This window comes from Convolutriloba macropyga, chromosome 14 (assembly GCF_964194025.1).
Source record: "Convolutriloba macropyga chromosome 14, txConMacr16.3, whole genome shotgun sequence".
Lineage (NCBI taxonomy): Eukaryota > Metazoa > Xenacoelomorpha > Acoela > Convolutidae > Convolutriloba > Convolutriloba macropyga.
In genome coordinates, this window is record NC_134481.1 from 29,097,789 (window position 1) to 29,115,876 (window position 18,088).

The 18,088-nt window shown below is 39.7% G+C and overlaps 3 protein-coding genes across 3 annotated transcripts in view; 2 read left to right on the plus strand and 1 right to left on the minus strand.

The window, feature by feature from the left end:
- LOC142353212 (uncharacterized) overlaps positions 1 to 3,462 on the plus strand; it is a 276,576-nt gene extending 273,114 nt beyond the window's left edge. Inside the window, exon 5 of the mRNA XM_075405441.1 lies at positions 857 to 3,462. Within this exon, the coding sequence (XP_075261556.1) occupies positions 857 to 2,919 (2,063 nt within the window). The 3' untranslated portion in view covers positions 2,920 to 3,462. The remainder of the gene's footprint in view (positions 1 to 856) is intronic.
- Positions 1 to 18,088, minus strand: part of LOC142353214 (uncharacterized) — a 712,302-nt gene that overhangs the window by 321,735 nt on the left and 372,479 nt on the right. The window lies entirely within an intron of this gene.
- Positions 10,562 to 12,736, plus strand: LOC142352893 (uncharacterized). The gene is made up of 2 exons (XM_075405047.1): positions 10,562 to 11,528; positions 11,781 to 12,736. The coding sequence occupies exons 1-2, from the start codon at positions 10,562 to 10,564 to the stop codon at positions 12,734 to 12,736; spliced, it is 1,923 nt and encodes a 640-aa protein (XP_075261162.1).

Consider the following 18,088-nt stretch of genomic DNA (forward strand, 5'->3'; position numbering starts at 1 on the left):
CACAGTCCATTCTAGGTGTATTCTCGTTTTTTTGTTTAGTCAATGAAAATCCCTTGAATTTTATGTCAGGACTTGCCCTGCTATGTTTTTACTTCAATTTTTTTTCGCTTTACCTTAGTTCACAGCTTGTTCAGCATTTCGCGTGAAATCTTTTTACATCTTGCGTGATTTTTTGTGTCCATATCTAGTCGTGCTCACTGCAAATCTGCTTTTTGTTCATTCGTACATACAATATTGACTATATTGCATGCGTGACGTCATTTTTCACTCTTAGTGGAGCGAGTTATTGTGCTCATTCGCTTGATGAAATTTTTGGTCGCGTGTGATTTACATACTCTCAAAATTGACTTTGCTTACTTTATTTGAAGGAGATAACTAAGGTCAAATCGAACTGAAGGTTATTCGAGGGCAGCTGCTGTATACAACCATTATGTTATACATTTTTTTCTAAATCCAGACGTGACACCTCAGCAATTATTATTAATAATTTAATTTTTTTCGGTCTTATTTTTTGTTTCATTAATAAGCCTCTCAACGGCAATTATTTAGGCGTTCTCACTTTTTCTAAATTCACTTTGCCTTTTGATGACGTTTTTGTATTTAAGCTTTATAGCTTTAAGTTCGAAAGCTGAATTTAAAAATGTTTTAGTATCTTACTGAAACTGCACACTGAATTAGAACACTTTGAAAGTTTTTGTTTTGGAGAACTTAGGTAGCTATTTTCTTGCAATCTGCCATTCATGTTTTTTATTGTTGTCTAGTCGCTGAAAACGCGTGGGGTGGGCGAGTGTTTTTATCGACAGCTCCCAAGATTCCAGTTTATGTTGAATATATGTTACCAAACATTTGCTTTCAGTTGTATCGCAACTACGACAAAAATCTGGATCATTCGATCCGAATGAAGAAACTGACGCGCAGCAAGAGGAACAGCAAGCTAATGGATTTGAGTCTGACTCTTCTCAGAAAAGTCAGTCGACAAATTTGCAATCATCGGTCTCTGCCAATTCTATCAACAACAGGCACAAACCTTTCAACCAAACCAACGAAAACTTCTCTGCAGTTGTTAGTTTCTCTCAGCTGAAGTGCTTGCTTTGCAAAAAAGCATTTAGTGCTCGCAAGAATCTAGTTCACCACGCTAGGTTATTCCACAGAGAAGCGATTAACGGGAAGCAGGGAGCTGGGTCAGCAATCACCGGTCTCCCGTTCAAGTGCAAAATCTGCGGTCACCAATTCCAATGGAAAAGCTCTTTGTGGCGACACAAGAAGGAAAAACATTCCTCCTATCTAGGATCTATCAATGACGTAATGGCACGATCGCCAGCTACCGCGCAACCTAACCAAAGTCACATCGAATCACGGAGCACTAATGGCGCAGGAACTGAGGAGCTGTCAGTGTCGGAACATTCAAACGTCCCAGGAACCCCGAAATCGGCATACGTACAACCTCTGAAACCCTTCAAGTGTGATTTCTGTGATGTTAGGTTCTCTGGACACAAGGCTAGACGGAAACATATTCGTTGCAAACATCCCGATTCGGATCCAATGAACAATGGCCGCACAGGTGGTGTGCTTTTGGACCTGTCGTCAAAAGAATTTGACGAAATTCTGCAAGAAAGACAAGTTTCGGCATCGCCTCCCGGACTTTATCCATGTACTGACTGTGGCGCTCAATTCAGAATCAAAAGCAGTATGATGTCTCACAGAGCCAGAAAACATGGAAAGCGTGATAGTTTTATCAAGACTGCCGATAAAGCGTACCAATGTGATATTTGCGGTGCTTGCTTTAATTTAGAGCTAAGTTTGAAAGTGCATATAACCAAAAAGCATGGCCGACAACCAGTCAGACCGAGCTATTCCGCTGCGACGGTTACCACTCACAACTACGAGACTAAATCAGCCACTCGCGTTAATAACGCGATCGCAGCTAGAAACAGTTCGAGTTCCAATGGAACTCTTGAAGGGGAGACCTTCGTAGTGCAATCTAACGAACTTGAAGATAACGAACTCGAGATGGCCGGGGGCAGTCAGGGTTCGGATTCAGAGAGTAAGTTTAGCTGCGGTAGCAGCAGCAGTAGCGGCCGTCAATGGGTGAATCCGCGACAGGCTGAATATGAGAAGTACTCCGACATTTCTACGCTAACTTGCAAGCTCTGTTTTGCACAGTATGATACACGAAAGAAACTTTTCTTGCATTTGAATCGGACGCATTTGAGCAACCAAGGCACCCTTTTGACCCCGGAAGCGTTTGAAGAAAAGGTCAAGGTAGAGGACGTAGTTTACGATGACGATGACGGAAGTTTTGAGGGCGAATTGCAGAACGGGTCAGCGTTCGAAACTGTTGATGGATCTGGTCGAGCCTCGCGAAAAGTCCGAAACTACTCCAAGATATGCGATTTTGACACTTTATCGTGTAAGTTATGTCCCCGACAGTGCAATAGTATGTCTCAGCTTCAAAACCATGCTTTGTATAAGCATTTGGACATGATTGAACTTGTTCCAATGAAACACGAAAACGGAATGGTCTGTGATGACCAAACGGACTCGATGGACTTGACCTTGACAAAAGACGACGCCGCGGCTATGATGAACGTGGATATTTCAGCAAAGAATTCACCGGAATCGGACAAGGCAACGTCGGCCTCGGAGTTGAGCCCAAGTGTTAATGGCGATATGAAAACGAGCCCTACCAGCACCTCAAGCAATCATTCTTCGACGTCAGGAAAACGAAGTTCCTCAATTTACTTCTTCGGAGATTACATCGTGCTCGAAACACATACGTGTCTATTGTGCAATAAAAGCCTGACTACCACTAGCAACCTTCTGCGACATATGGTTACGTTTCACAAGAACGTTTTGGGATCTACAAGCAATGGAAAGCCAAGTGCACAGGAGCATTATGGCTCATCCCTGCGTAACTGAACTTCAATTCCGATATTAGTTAGTAATTAGACCTATTTATTACAGTTTGTTATTTATAGATCAACAATCTGCTTTTAAACACAATTTCTTCTTAGTAATTTCTTTGTAAAATTTGCTTGATAATTTATGTCAAATTTTGGTGTCAATTTTTAGGTGCTGTTTTTCAGGCTTAATTTTGCTGCAAGGTTTTGACAACTTTCTAAACATTCAATTACTTCCATGGCAGTGATAAATTTATAATATTTTAAACAAAGATTTAAAATTTTATCACTGTTCGAGTGACTTTTAATCGGGAGTTTTCAGTCCCATATTCCAGCTCTGTTTTGTATCTGTTGAGTTACTTTCGACTATCTGATTTGATGTTTATTTTTAGCCTACTTAATTTGCCGATAAATTAATAGTAATCTTTCCAAAAATTGTCTGGAGATTTGTTGTGATGATAAATTGTGACTACTTGTTTCTTTTACTTCTAGAAATTATACACTATTTGCATATGTTTAAGTTAATGTAAACCATGAGCAATTAATGCATTTAAGCGTCTAATCTTTTTCTTTAAGCTTTGAGATTGACCGGGTACTATGGAGCTGGGCTTACAATTTTAGCCTGTAGTTTTGTCGACAGATTTTAACGAAAACAAAAGGTGGCTACGAGTATTTAATTGCTCTCAAACGAAGTTAGTAGTAGTGATCGAGTTAAGGCCAAAAACTAAGAAAAATTGGTCAAAACGCAGGATTTGTGGGGATGGCACGTATTTACCGATTAATTCTACATTCTTTAATTGCTCTCAAACGAAGTTTGTAGCAATTATATTGGTGCTGTGGTCTTGTGATTTTATACTTGACCGATTTTTATCTCTAACCTTTTTGACTTTTCTTTGAAAACGGGATAAGCATGTAAAGCCCAGAGGGCATTAGGCTCCCCTAGAGCCTTACTGGTCTAAGAATGCAATTCGCCAAAACTGTTCTCAGGAGACAATTTCATGGTGTGAAGGGCAGTTCTTGATTTTAAAAGCTTGACCCCTCAGTCACCACCCCAAAACTACCCGCATCCACCCTTCATTACCTAACGCCCCCATCGTTTGACCCCCCAAGCTAACATCTCTAAGCCCCAGCTGGCTGCTACCGTAATCATCCGGTCGTTTGAGAGCAATTCACCTGATATTAGTTGGTTATGTTTTACGTTCTAGACGCTCCTCACTCCATTCCTGGGCTCGTATTTTTTCGTCTCAAGCCTAGTGGGAAAATAAATTTTACGCCTTGAGGTGCACCTGCTAATTTGTTCATAGTAACATCCTATATAATAACACAGTATGTAAGTCAGATGCATGAAAAACGGGGGGGGGGGGGGGGGAGGAGGGGGAGGGGGAGGGGGAGGGAGTGAAGCCGAGTAGATGACACCCACTGAGGATCCCCGTATTAAAACCCCTCCACCCATTGTACCCCTTTTCTATATTTTTTTCACACAGCTTAGCCCGAAGCCCCTTTTAGATACTGACGAAGCCAGCCGCTTGACATTCTTATGAAAGAAATTTGCCGACGTTATTCGGTTACGTTTTTGTGACCGAAATTCAAATAAAAGTAGAAGATACATTAAGCTATTGTGATGATACAGCTAAATTTCAAAATCGTAAAAACCACTCAGCCTGAGACTGAAATTTAAAGATAATTTGAGCATTGTTTTTCATCTAATTTATCTGGTTTGATAATTGAAATGTTATTTGACATAAGGAAACTTTATCTGAAATATTACAAAAACCCATATTAAATGATATATTATCCGAAATTTTGCTTTGCTGAAGTGTTGCTTCAGGACTACGAATTAACCAGTTAGGGAGTTTTTGTCCAGGAATTGTCCATAGTTGATTAAATAGAATGAATGCGTAATTTTGTAGCACGAGTCAGCATGACGATGTGTTTGTCCTAGTGCTGTGACAATCCACAAACCTGAGACAACAAAGAAAACACATCTTTAATTTCTTGATTTTTACTGTTCTTGATTTTGAAATCAAGATTGAGTCATTGTTAACTGTTCTCAAATGAAGTAGCAATTATGTAGGTCCTGCTGGCCTTTTTAATGCAGTTTTTCGCTTGACAGGTTTTTCGTTTGAGGCTTTTGACTTTTCGTCCTTAAAAACTCCATGAACTTGTAGATGCCGGTGTATAAAGTACCTTTTGGGTGCGACTTGAGCTCTAATAGTCTCTAAAGTCTGCCGCATAATTGTTTAAAGTCTGATAGTCTAATAGTCTCTAAAGTCAAGGGTATAATTGTTCACTTGAAGGGTTTTAGAAAGTTTAATTCTTTTTGTTCTGTCCCCCACTCCCTGAATCAATCCATTGAGGTTGTGGTGAGTGCCTCAAGACTTGAAACAAGTTTCTTTTAGCCAAATATTTAATCTCAAAACGGAGATATTGCTCAGCTTCATAGAATTACAAGTAAACACAAAACTGATTTTTAGCAGAGATAGAAAAACAACATGCGGCGAGGTCAGGTGAGATCATGAGAGACTGCATTCTGTAATTAACAGTAATTATTGGAGCAATTAGTAATGATTTGGAGTGGCTGTACAGACTGAGTGGTACAACTTTGCCCAGACTAAACTACAGTTGAATTCAACTGAGTAACAACGCCTTCCCCCTATTGCACTGCAAGTTTTCTGCCGTTCACGCAGCTGAGCCTCCCTAGTCATCATTTAACTACTTACGGAGCCTACTGCTCGCCAATCTTTTGAGAAAAATTTGGCAACCTTAGTAGGTTACATTTATGTGACAGAATTTCAAATAAAAGTACAAGATAGATGAACATATTGTGATGCTATAACTAAGTTTCAAAAATTATAAAGCACTCAGACTGCGACTGAAATTTAGTAAAGCTATTTAGGGAATGGTTTTATAGGAAATATATCTGGTGTGATAATTCAAATGTTATTTGACTTAAAGACACTATCTAAATTTTTTCAGAAACCCAGTCGTCGACATTTTCCGTAAGTTTGCTATGCTAAGGCGTTGCTTCAAGACTAAGAACTAATCAGTTAATGAATTTTGTTCAGGAATTGTCAATAGTTAAAAATAAAATCACATGAATGTTCTACATTGTAGTATTACGAATCAGCTTGACGGTGTCGGTTACGTTTGTATGACAGTCAAACCAAACTACAATATAGATAAACATATTGTAATGCTAGAGCTAAATTTTAGATTTGAAATCTTTCATTCTGACGCCGGGCACTTAATAAAGCTAATTCGGTAATTTTTCCAATATAGTTTGTCTAGTTTGATCATTATTGGTCGCGAACCGAAAGCGGCTATTATTGGGGACATCGTGTTTTTTTTTTAATTCGTCATGTCCATCGATGATTTTTGCGACCATTGATTTTTTTCAATTTTAGTGAATTTGTTCGCTCGTTTGTTTTTTTTAGGTCAATTGCGTGACTTACCTCACTCAAAAATGACTTCTAAACTCACCTAAAGAACTTGAAATTTTATGAACATTTACAAGTTAAAGATCAATAGCGTTTATCTAAGTAGTGCCAAACGTATTTACCATAATTCTTATTAGTGTTTTTAGTTATTTGATTTACATTATCAGGGCTCTTTTATGTAAAGCGAATGCGTCTCATAAAATGACAGTCTAAAACTAACTCAAAAAATCTAGTGGTCTATTAGAGGACTGGTGGTCGATCTGTCTATCTTATTTCTTTAGTGGTTTCAGTTTCATGGAAGGCCACACACCTCTATCGTGGCTATTTTCCGGCAATCTACCGGCTATGCTTGAAAATTTTTTAGACAAAAAGACACATTTTCTTACATATTATTTAAACCCTTAAGCCCATACTTTTTATCATACTTTTTCTTCATTTAGGGCAATTTTGTCCAAAAATTGTCATTAACTAACGATGAAACCACATGAATAATTATCTTTGTTGTTTTGCGAATCATTTTGACAATGTATTTGTCCTAGTGATGTTGTGACGATCCAAAAAACGGGAAACGCAAAGAAAACAGGAAACGCAAAGTAGCAGTTTTCTGTCCGGTTGGCTTTTTTAATACAATTTTTTGCCTAATTGGTGGTGGACGCTTTCGACTTTTTTTCCCGTAATCGAGTAATTAAGTTCTTGTTCAGTGCTCTTAGAGCTCTAATAGTCTCCAAAGTCTGCCATGAATGTATAATTTGATTACCTGAGATATTTTTGGATACTAGGTCCTTTTTTGTTCTGCTCCGGCATCCGTCGGCTAGGCTGTGCTGATTGCCTCAAGACTTCATAAATGATGCTTAAATGTACTTGGTTAAATAAAGTTTGGTCAAATCTCAAAAGGAAGATATTGCTCAGCTTCATAGATTTACAGGTAAACACACGAATGATTTTCAGCAGAGTTAAGCATACTAACAACAAGGGCAGGTGAGCTAATGAAAGACCACGTTCTGTAATTAGCGATGATTATTTGATTAGTTATTAATGATTTCGACTACGTGTACTGACTGAGTGGTACCACATTACCCAGAATAAATTAAAATTGAATTGAGTTGATTAACAACTCGCTCCTTCCGTGGAACCTTTTTTTGTACGTTTTCTCACCTTCGCGCAGCTTAGCCTCCCTAATCACCACATAGGTACTGACGAAACCAACCCCTCGCCAGTCATTCGGAAGAATTTTTGCCGACCTTAGACACGCTTGTTTGACAAAGTCAAGTCAAATTACAAGATCAAATAACATATTGTGGTAATACAGTTTAATTTATATATAGTAAAAAAACTCATTCTGACACCAGGCAGTTCGTAAACCTAATTGGGTCATTTTTCCTATATTATTTAACTGGTTTTTATAACTGAAATAGTTTTTGAAAAAAACATTTCTGACATGTTACTGATACCCATAATTTTTGACATATTATCCGTAATTTTGCCTTGCTAAAGTGTTGCTTCAAGACTAAGAACTAATTATTGAGGGATATTTGTCCGAAAATTGTTCATAGTTAACGATGAAACAAAATGAATGGGTAACTTTGTTGTATCTTGCGAATCAGCATGACGATGTATTTGTTCTCGTAATGTCGTGATGATCCACACACCTGGAACAGCAAAAAATTAAAGTTGAATAAATTGTAGTAAATTGATTAGTTCATCGATGTGTGTAAAAACTGGTTTGCAGATTGTCATTGTTGTTATTATCAGTTCAGTTCGAATCATCAAAAAATTACTCTCGCAGCAACCCATATGATACAACCGATGAAACGTATCATTACTGATTGTCCCCGCTCACTGGGTGACACCATTTGCAGAGATGATTCCCCTTGTGACGTGTGAGATAAGGATACAAAGGTTTGCTCGCGTTTCATATTTGCCTATAATCTAGGGTCTCTTGCTATCAGGATGATTGTGGACCAGCGAGTAGCTATAACGAAGACTGATTGAGATAACCTACTGAATGCTAAAGATGACTCAACATGCTGCAAGCTGCCGTTATCAGCCAGAATCAAAATGTTTTCAAAATGAACAGCAAAAACTGTTTTCAATTTCTTTATCTTTATAGCTCTTGATTTTTGAATTCAAGATTTAGTCATTGGTCATAGTTCTCGTCAGCTAAACGTTAGAGCTCGATGTATTAAGTACCTAATCAGTGCTTTCTGAGCTCTGATAGTCTCTAAAACATACCTTGGTGGTATAATTTCATTAATTGAAGGGTTTTAGAAAATTTAATTCCTTTGTTCTGCCCCCATGCCCAACATCCATCCGTTGAGGCTGTAATGAGTGCCCCGGGACTTCGTAAATAAAACGCAAGTTCACTTGATTAACTAAAGATTAGTTAAAACGAAGATAACGCTCAGCTTCATAGAATTATCGGTACACGCAAGAATAATTTTGTGCATAGTTTGTTAGACTTAAAATATGTGGCAAGGTCAGATGAGCTAATAAGAGACTGCAATCTGTAAATAACAACAATTAATTGAGCAGTTAGTAATGAGTTCAAGAAGCTGTACTGACTGAACCGCGCCACACTAGCCTGACTAAATTAAAAATGAACTAAAATGAGTAACAACGTTGACAAAATAAATCATACGCCATATAAAGTCACCCAGGTATTTTATTTGGTACGAAAAAGCTAAAAGCTAGCAGCCCATACAGCTGCTGTCAGAATAATGAAAAATAGAAAAATAGCTCTTGAGTATCCCCAATTTAGTTTTTGTAAAGTGACTTAATTACTTTACCACGCTGATCTATTGTAAGGTGCTCAAATGTTTGTCGAGTTAAATGATTTTTCCCCTCTTGAAAGCGCCTTGCGGGCGTACATATACTAATACTTTCTTGAAACCATATATAAGCTAAACCAGTTTTTTTCAACAAAGCTTTGAAAGAGATTTTGAAATATTTTGATGTTGTGCAGATCAAACAAAACAGAGCAATGTTGAAATTCTCGTGGAGCCAATTGTTCGTAAAATTCTTTTAAATTAACAGAAAGCGATTCAGTTCAGAGTTATACGTGCTTTTGTATAATATAATTCGATAATAAACAAGGAGGCTCGGTAATATGCGTTCGCACATAAAGTTTCGACCCCGCTCATCCATATGAGAACATACTTGATTTGAATTTTGATGTGTTCAGTTAGCAGCGAGCTGCTATTTAAGATTTATCAGGTGGTAGTTTACGCCACTTTTTAAACCGCGCTCTCACTTTGCTTTGCTTTGGTGTCTTCGTTGGTTTCTGGTGGTTTATGTTGAGTATTTGTCTGGAGGATGGAGGCAGTGAGATTGGTTTAGATGGGATACTTGGTTGTGTGATTTCAGGGGTCTTTGTTTTGTTTTCGTCAATTGATAGAGGGAGCCTTGGAGTGAGAGAAAAGGAGGAAAGTTTGAGAGAGAGAGAGAAAGTGAAGGAATAGAGTTTTTAGAGAAGAAAGAAAAGAGAGAAAGAAAAAAGAAAAGAAAAGGCAAGAAAAGAGAAAAGAAAGAAAAGAGAAAAGACAGAAAGGAGGCAATTGAGGCGGTAAACATCGATAATAAACAAGGAGGCTCGTCAATGTTCGTTTGAATGCGAACAGATAAAAAAAACCCAAAAATTTAAGTACGTTTCAAAAACTTTGTGTCTGAACAAAAATATCACCTTTAGCGCAAGAACTTCGACAGAGTAGAAATTGAAACATTAGATTGACGAGATCTACCGTCATTCAGAAAACGAGGCAAGATGAACAACAAAATCAAACAACAACAAGAAACATTAACTACATCCAAAACTTTATGGCTATTTTTTAAGAAAAAGCTTAATATAAAAAAATAAAAGATAGCGTCAGATTGAAGTGAAACTAGGCAAATTAACTTGTAATTTACTAGAACAGATATGGAACCGGTCCACAATAAGGTGTTGTTACAATCAGAAAAGAAAAAGAAACAGCAAAGTTAAAAGTTTGGAATAATTTTATATCTACAGAAAACCAACAGATGGAACCAACCTGAAATTATCCAAACGTAATATTATAACAAATGCCTATCTAGGAAGACATTATGTCTTTATTCAATTTTGTCTTTGTTCAACTGTCTTTATTCAATTTTGCTCAAGGTTGTAAAAAGAACAACAAACAGAGACAAAAACCAAAAAATGAAAGAACCTTTCAAAAAAACGCAGTCATTGACGCGTCAGTTTTAACAAAAATGACAAACGATTTGCCTTCTCGGTACATCAACACAGACAATTGGGAGACAGTAAAGGAACTACAGTTGGCTGATCCCGACTTTACCAAACCCGCCCAAGTTGATCTCATCATTGGAGCTGGACACTACGAAGACTTGATGGTTGGAAACAACCGACCGAAAGAACCAAACATTTCCGTTACTTATCGACTCTCAGTATTCGGTTGGTTAGTAATCGGACGCAAAAACGTGCAAACTTCCAATTCTTCCAGTTTGCAAACCTGCTTTGTATCATCATTTGAGGACCACTTACAGCGTTGTTGGGAAATTGAGGAAGTGCCTGCAACTAAACATCTGACCGACGAAGAAAGAAGATGTGAAGAACACTTCAATTCAACCACACGAAGAAGCCCTGAAGGAACGTTCATCGTAAAACTGCCCTTTAAGAAAGAAGTTGGAGAACTGGGGGATTCTCAGCAGCAAGCACGACGAAGACTTAGAAGTCTCCTTCATAGACTTCAAAAACAGCCTGATCTGTACAGACGATATAACGAGTTCATCCAGGAGTTCTTTAAACTAAGAGACATGGAAGAAGTACCCGAAAATGAGATGCTACTGCCAAAGGAGAAAAGCTATTATCTCAGCCATCACTGTGTGTTCAAAGACTCAAGTACAACAACGAAGCTGCGTGTAGTTTTTGATGGTTCAGCGAAGACTACCAGAGGAATTTCTTTGAACGATAGACTGATGGTGGGACCCAAGATCCAGAAAGTTCTATTCAGCATCCTGATCCGTTTCCGTATGTATCCTGTTGCCCTTTCAGCAGACATTGCAAAAATGTACAGACAAGTGCAACTGGACGCCGAAGATAAAGACTATCATCGACTACTTTGGAAGGAACCGAACTCAACAGATATAAAGACATTAAGGATGACACGTGTCACGTACGGAATAGCATCATCAGCGTTCCATTCTGTTCGTCCATTATGTTACGGACAAAAATGTAGAGCTAGGAATCATGACAGACATGTACGTCGACGACTTATTGATAGGAGCACCCGATCTGGAAAGTGCAATGAAACTGCAGGACTCAATCATAGCAGTTCTTTCAGAAGCAGGGTTTGAGATTCGCAAATGGACTTCAAGCAACGCAGAACTTATTGAAAGATTACCTGCAAGCTTTCGAGAAACTACCGACGAGATGACAATTAAAATGACGACTACAGTATAAAAACTTTAGGCGTCAAGTGGAACCCAAATCCAGACCACTTCAGTTTCATAGCAAAACTGGACGAAAAGACACCATCTACAAAACGCGAAACACTGTCGGAAGTCACCCGGCTCTTTGATCATTTGGGATGGCTTTCACCTACAACAATACAGTTCAAGTCTTTTGTACAACTGTTTTGGATGGACGGACTTGGATGGGACGAAGCTTTGTCGAAAGGCCTTCAGCAACAGTACAGCCGTTTCAGAGTTCAACTGAGGGAATTGGAAAATATTAGACTGCCCAGAAAGGTAGTTTCAATTTCACCAGCAACATCGGACATTGAACTCCACGTCTTCTGTGATGCATCAACTACAGCCTATGCAGCAGTTGTGTATATACGACAATCTTTCGACCGATCAGTTCACACAAGAATGTTGACAGCAAAGACCAGAGTTGCACCAATGAGGAGCTTGTGCGTTCCCCCGCTGGAACCTTGTGCAGCACTTCTTGGAGCAAATTTGGTGGGAGCAGTATCATCATCTTTGAGCGATCAACGTTTCCCGACACCAAAGGTGTACGCTTGGACAGATTCAACGGTAACGCTTGCCTGGCTGCAAGGATTTCCAAGAAAGTGGAAGACATTCGTTGCCAACCGTGTTGCAAAAATCCAAAACATTATTCGATCCAGCAATTGGAATTTCGTGCCGACGGAGGAGAATCCTGCTGATTGCGCATCACGAGGGATCTCAGTCGCAAACCTAGCCAAACACAGCCTTTGGTGGAATGGACCTAACTGGCTAGAAAAAAGCGAAGATTATTGGCCGAAGGCGGAATCAATAGAGGAACATCTGTCCGCAGTGAACAATGAAGTGCAAAGAGAAACACTGACGCAAACGACAATGGTTGTTACTCAGGAGAACAACTCAAAAGTTCAGCTAATTCATCGAATATCCTCGTTTGGAAAACTGGTTCGAATTTTTTGTTAAGTCAAGAAATTCAATCAGAAGGCTAAAAAACAAAGCCAGAAGACCTTTGCCTGCAGAACAGACCCAACACAATCCGATATCAAATGCTACTCACAGAAGAAAAACCTATCATCAAAACGATGTCAACTGAAAATATCGGAAGCTGCAACAGCATCTGAATATCAATCACTTTGTCAACTCAGCTCTTCAGATCTTTATCATGGACGGATTGCCATATACAGTCTGATTCAAAAACTTTACTTGCAAGAGTTTGATGCCATTGTTAGTCAATCATCTTCATCAATGACAGAAGGGGAAGGTAACAATTCAGACTATGCGTATTATCATAAAACCCCTTGGTAAAGTTGAGGTAGGTAATGTTGGTGAAATGAGGTAGGTAAGGTTGAGGTTGGTAAGGTGAAGGTAGGTACGGTTGGTCAAGGTGAGGTAAGTAAGGTTGGTAAGGTTGAGGTAGGCAAGATTGCTAAGGTTCAGGTAGGTAAGCTTTGTACAGCTCAATTAGGTAATTTAGATAAAACAACAAGTTTCAACGAAATGGAGCAACATGTAGGTACAAGTGAAGAAGAATTGATCAACAGTACCACAAAACGAAAAATAAAGCTGTTGCCAAAAAGAGGACGACTTTTCAAACTTTCTCCCTTCTACGACCCAGACAATAAAGTTGTTCGCGTGGGCGGACAACTAGCAAATTCACCATACAACATTGACAAGAAGTTTCCTATCTTAACTCCAAAAGATTCGCCAATTACAGTGCTTCTGATTCGTGAAGCTCATGCAAGGAACTTACATGGAGGCCCACAGTTAACATTGTTTTATCTTCTACTAACAATTTGGATACCCGGAGGACTATCAGCTGTAAAGAAAATTATTTACAACTGCAAGCCCTGCATTCGGCAACTGACACCAGGATTCTTCAGCCGCAAATGGGGGATCTGCCAACAGAACGTGTTGTTGCATCATTTGCTTTCACCCACACTGGCTTGGACTACTGTGGACCTTTCAGCACAAAAGACAACAGTGGAAAATTGCAGAAGACGTATGTTGCCCTTTTTGTATGTTTCAGCACAAAGGCTGTTCATATGGAAACAGTGACTAAAATGACTAAAGAGGACTGTCTGGACGCCATAAAATCATTTACAGCACGACGTGGCCTGCTCGAAAATATTTATAGTGATAACTCAAGGACTTTCATTGGAACTCGGGAGAAATTGAGTTGCGGAAATTATTAATGGACAGAGAATTCAAGAGACTGGTAGATGCTTTCACTACAGGACAGCAGATAAACTGGTTGACATTTCCTCCACGGACCCCTCACTTCGGAGGTCTCTGGGAAGCCGCAATAAAAACCATGAAGAGACATTTTTACAGGACTGTAGGGACAACAAAGATGTCCTTTGAGAGTTTCACAACCTTGATCACTCAAATTGAGGCCATCCTCAATTCTCGCCCGCTGACAGCCGCTTCTGGCGATGCCAATGACCCTTCAGCACTATCACCCGCTCATTTTCTTATTGGTCGCCCACTAACAGCTTTGCCGGAGCCATCTCAAGAAAACAACCGGACACTAAACAGAAGGTTCAAAAGCATCAACAACATTGTCAGACAATTTTGGAAAAAGTGGTCCGTGGACTACTTGACAACACTTCAACATCGACCAAAATGGCACGATAACAAGCAACAGTGCGCCGTCAATGACATTGTTATTATCAAGGAAGACAATACGCCTCCAATGCTATGGCCACTGGCAAGGATAACAAAATTTTTTGACGGAAATGAGAAGATAGTACGAGTCGTCCAAGTTAGAACTCAAACAGGACTCTACATACGACCAGTAAGCCGACTTGTTCCATTAGAGAGGGAAAACCCACAATCTCAGTTACCCAAATGGAAGACAGTGGATGACTCAATGGATGAGGATTGACAAGTCAGCACAACAGCGAATTTCAATACATCAAGACCGGAAGATAAGCGTTCCCTACACAATGAGCAATCAATATTCAAGTCAATAACATCAGCAATCAATATTAGAAGTCTGTCACGCTAATTGTTAATCATTCGTTTTCATGACAGCGACCACAATGATGATGATGATGATGATGATGATGATGATAATGACCACGAGTAAAGTCATTTTCTGCCCCTCGAAAAATGGCGCCTTCTTCGGATGCCAATAATATGATACGATACTTCTGCTTTATGAGACACCTTGAGACACTTTACTGAGACCTCATGAGATCTCTCACTGATATCAGATTTGGTTGGTTGCTTAGTTACAGCTTGGAATTCTCCTTAATGTTCCTGCAATTTATCTTAGGTATTCCACGCCCTGATGACAATGCTTTTCTTGAGTGTGTTGAAAGAACAGTTATACAAACGGGTGACGTGCATCTAAGATGATAGGTTACTTTACGTTGAACCCAGCTTCCATTAACCGATGATGCCTTGATGCGTCTAAAGGAACGGATTAGTCCATTTGAACTAGGTAACGGCAAATGCGCAGCAATTCGAATGCTCCATTCAACAAATTTTTGTTAAAGAGTATCTCGTTTGGTTTAAAATGATTCTTCTTGCACCGAGTACTGGAGATGACGCTCGGTTTTGTCAAGCTCAGTAGGTCCGGTAATGCTACCATCGGGATCACGGAGCCGGCATGTTTTGATAAGAGTCAGAAAACGCGTAGGGCAAAACTCGTGTGTTTTTGATGAGAAATAAACTTATCAAAAAGAATAACGACGGAAAGGGAGTTGGTTTTTAACAGATGCAGCCAAAGATACAGCGTCTTCTATAGAGACTGTTTTGTTGACCCCAAGTTTGATGTTATTGATGACGTGTTTGGTCGGTACGAACGGGAAACTTGAATTGCTTAAGAAATGTGGATATTTGACCTAAATGCTGCGTTGCAAAGTTTTAGGGGATATTCTTTTTGTGCCAACGTCAGCTGGACTGTACTTGGTTGCATCGTGATTCCATGAGTGAGCCCTGGCGTATGCAAATTTTCGCAAACGTGGTTTGCAACAAAAACTGGTTGCTTTTCATTAGAGTTAATTCATTAAAGAACGGTCGAGCTGTCTCCACAAGACGACTTGGTTCACGGTTACAGTAAAAGCCCAAAAAATTTCGTTCTTCAGCCGAGCGGCATGTAGAACAGCTTGCAATTCCAACTTTGGGGCAGTCATTACTTTAAATTGTGCTACGCGCGCTGGCCCCAATAGAAACACAATTTTTTTTTGCTAGACCGTAGGGGTTGTTACTCGGGCTCGCAGGAAAGCGGCGGCATAAAATAACCAGGGAACCGTCGCCAAACATTTGCAAATCTGTATTGTCAGAGCGTTCTTTATAAATAATTTCGAGGGATTTTGATGCTTTCAAACTTGGGTGGGTTTCCACTTCAAATAAAAAAAACTTTGAACTATGTCTTGCGGTAGCTCATCATCCCAATGATGTCCTCTGACACGCCAGATGTCCTTAAAAGCAGTCGAGCACCAACAGTAAACGGTGCGACAAGACCAATGGTGTCAACGATCTTCGAGACCAAGCTTAGGTCCAAGCGCTCCATGAGTGAATCGGTGATAATGCAGCTTCTACCCATACTCACAGCTGAAATGTTTTCGCACTTTAGCCCAAGCATACGAGCGCGATGAATCCTCCGCGCATGGAGCAATGATCTCAGGCTCAGAAGATTGAGGATAACCATTAATTCGATCAGCCAGAATTTGCAATTTGATTAAATTTAGTAAGCTTGAACCCGTCGAGAAGGAGAAGATGTGCCAATTCCTTCGACTTGTTGTTGGTTTTCTCAGGATACTCCACTGAGACGAGGTAATTATCCAATTCAATGTTTTCAGGGACTAATTTTGCAGCTCGGTTTAAAATTGCTAATGTCTCGAAGTGCGTTGTAGTGCATAGTTGGTGCAAGTGGGCAAGTTTCTAGCCGCGATGATATGGCGCGTATTTTGGAACACTACAACGTTAGTTGTCGGGTCCTCCTGCCACAAGAGACGAGGTGATAATTGATCTGATTGTAATTCTCCAACCTCTAAAAACAATCCCCCGATGTCGGCGGACGTAGCACATGGCTGCTGTTGGAGGCGTAGAAGTTTATAAATGAGATTTTTTAGAGCACATCAGGGTAGTGAGTAAGGACATTTTCAACGAGGCACCTTGAAAATTGAGCACCCAAGGCACCTTATCAAATTTGATCGCGTTTTCAAACGGATGGTGAGGTAGGTACCTCTCTATCGGACCAGTTCTCCATCTTTTGAGCTTCTGGACCCTCAGTTACTTGCCATCTATTTATATCTTTCTTGATTATAGTTTTGTACTTCTCCCTAAGGACTTGGCCAATCGTTTTTCAAGAGACTTAAATTGCACAAGGGAAGAGAAGGTTTTCTTAGTGAGCTTGGTGTTGTCTGCAGTTCACATTCCGAATTTGTATCTCACCCTATTGTGTACAGTGGTTTTGTTTTGTGTACCCTTGCATCTGCTGCAGATCATATTTCGGTCAATTTATTTGCTCCGAACGATTCAATCTCGTACCATGGTTTTACTTGACAAATCACTGTCACGTTCGACTTTCCTTTAAGAGCGTTGAGGTTAAACCCTATGGGTAAGCGTTCGGCAACACGTAACTGCTTCTTATGAGCTAGAGAAGTATTTTAACCGGTCGAGCGGATGGAATGATAGACATTTTGTCCGATTATCATTTCATTATCTTTATGGGAATAAATCACGGGATCAATGACGGTTAAGTGTGCGTAAATGTCTTGCAGCGCCTTTAATCTATTATATCTGAGCCGACCTTCAGACTCTCTTTAACGAAAAAGTTGATGGTAAATGGTTCCACAACCTGATGTGCTTTTGGTTTCCCAGTGAGTTGAACAACTTTAATATTAACAATTTTTCCGGGATTTATACCCTTGACAGTTTGTTTTAGTGGTTTACCGTGCAAACCGAGTATCTTCGAGACTAACGGCCACCCAAGAACTACTTCTTTGGTAGCTAAACTTGACGAATTGACCAACTGCAAATCAGACACCTGAAGGAGTCTATTGGAGTCAGTAGCAGATTATGATGTTGTGGTCATATTAGGGGTTGTTGACCATAAGTTGTTCTAGTTTGAGCTCTGATGACAGATGGTTGTTCACACATTTGGGTTTTGTTGTGTGTTTGGATGGAAAGACCCTATCTGCGTCATGCAATAGCGTTTATGCGAACTAAAGCGTCCTTCTGCCAGGCAAGTTCTTAATTGGAGACACTGGTGAAAAATGAGCTGGTCCCCTCAGGCACGAGAAGCAAAGTTTGTTATCGGCAACTAATATTGCGCGTTGTGATGGATTTTTTTCCTTGAAGACT

Bases quoted from the DNA above. Each gene is read 5' to 3' on its own strand.
- LOC142352893 (XM_075405047.1), top strand. From the start codon at position 10,562: ATGACAAACGATTTGCCTTCTCGGTACATCAACACAGACAATTGGGAG. The intron at 11,529-11,780 runs GTTACGGACAAA...TAAAAACTTTAG, and splicing joins CCATTCTGTTCGTCCATTAT to GCGTCAAGTGGAACCCAAAT.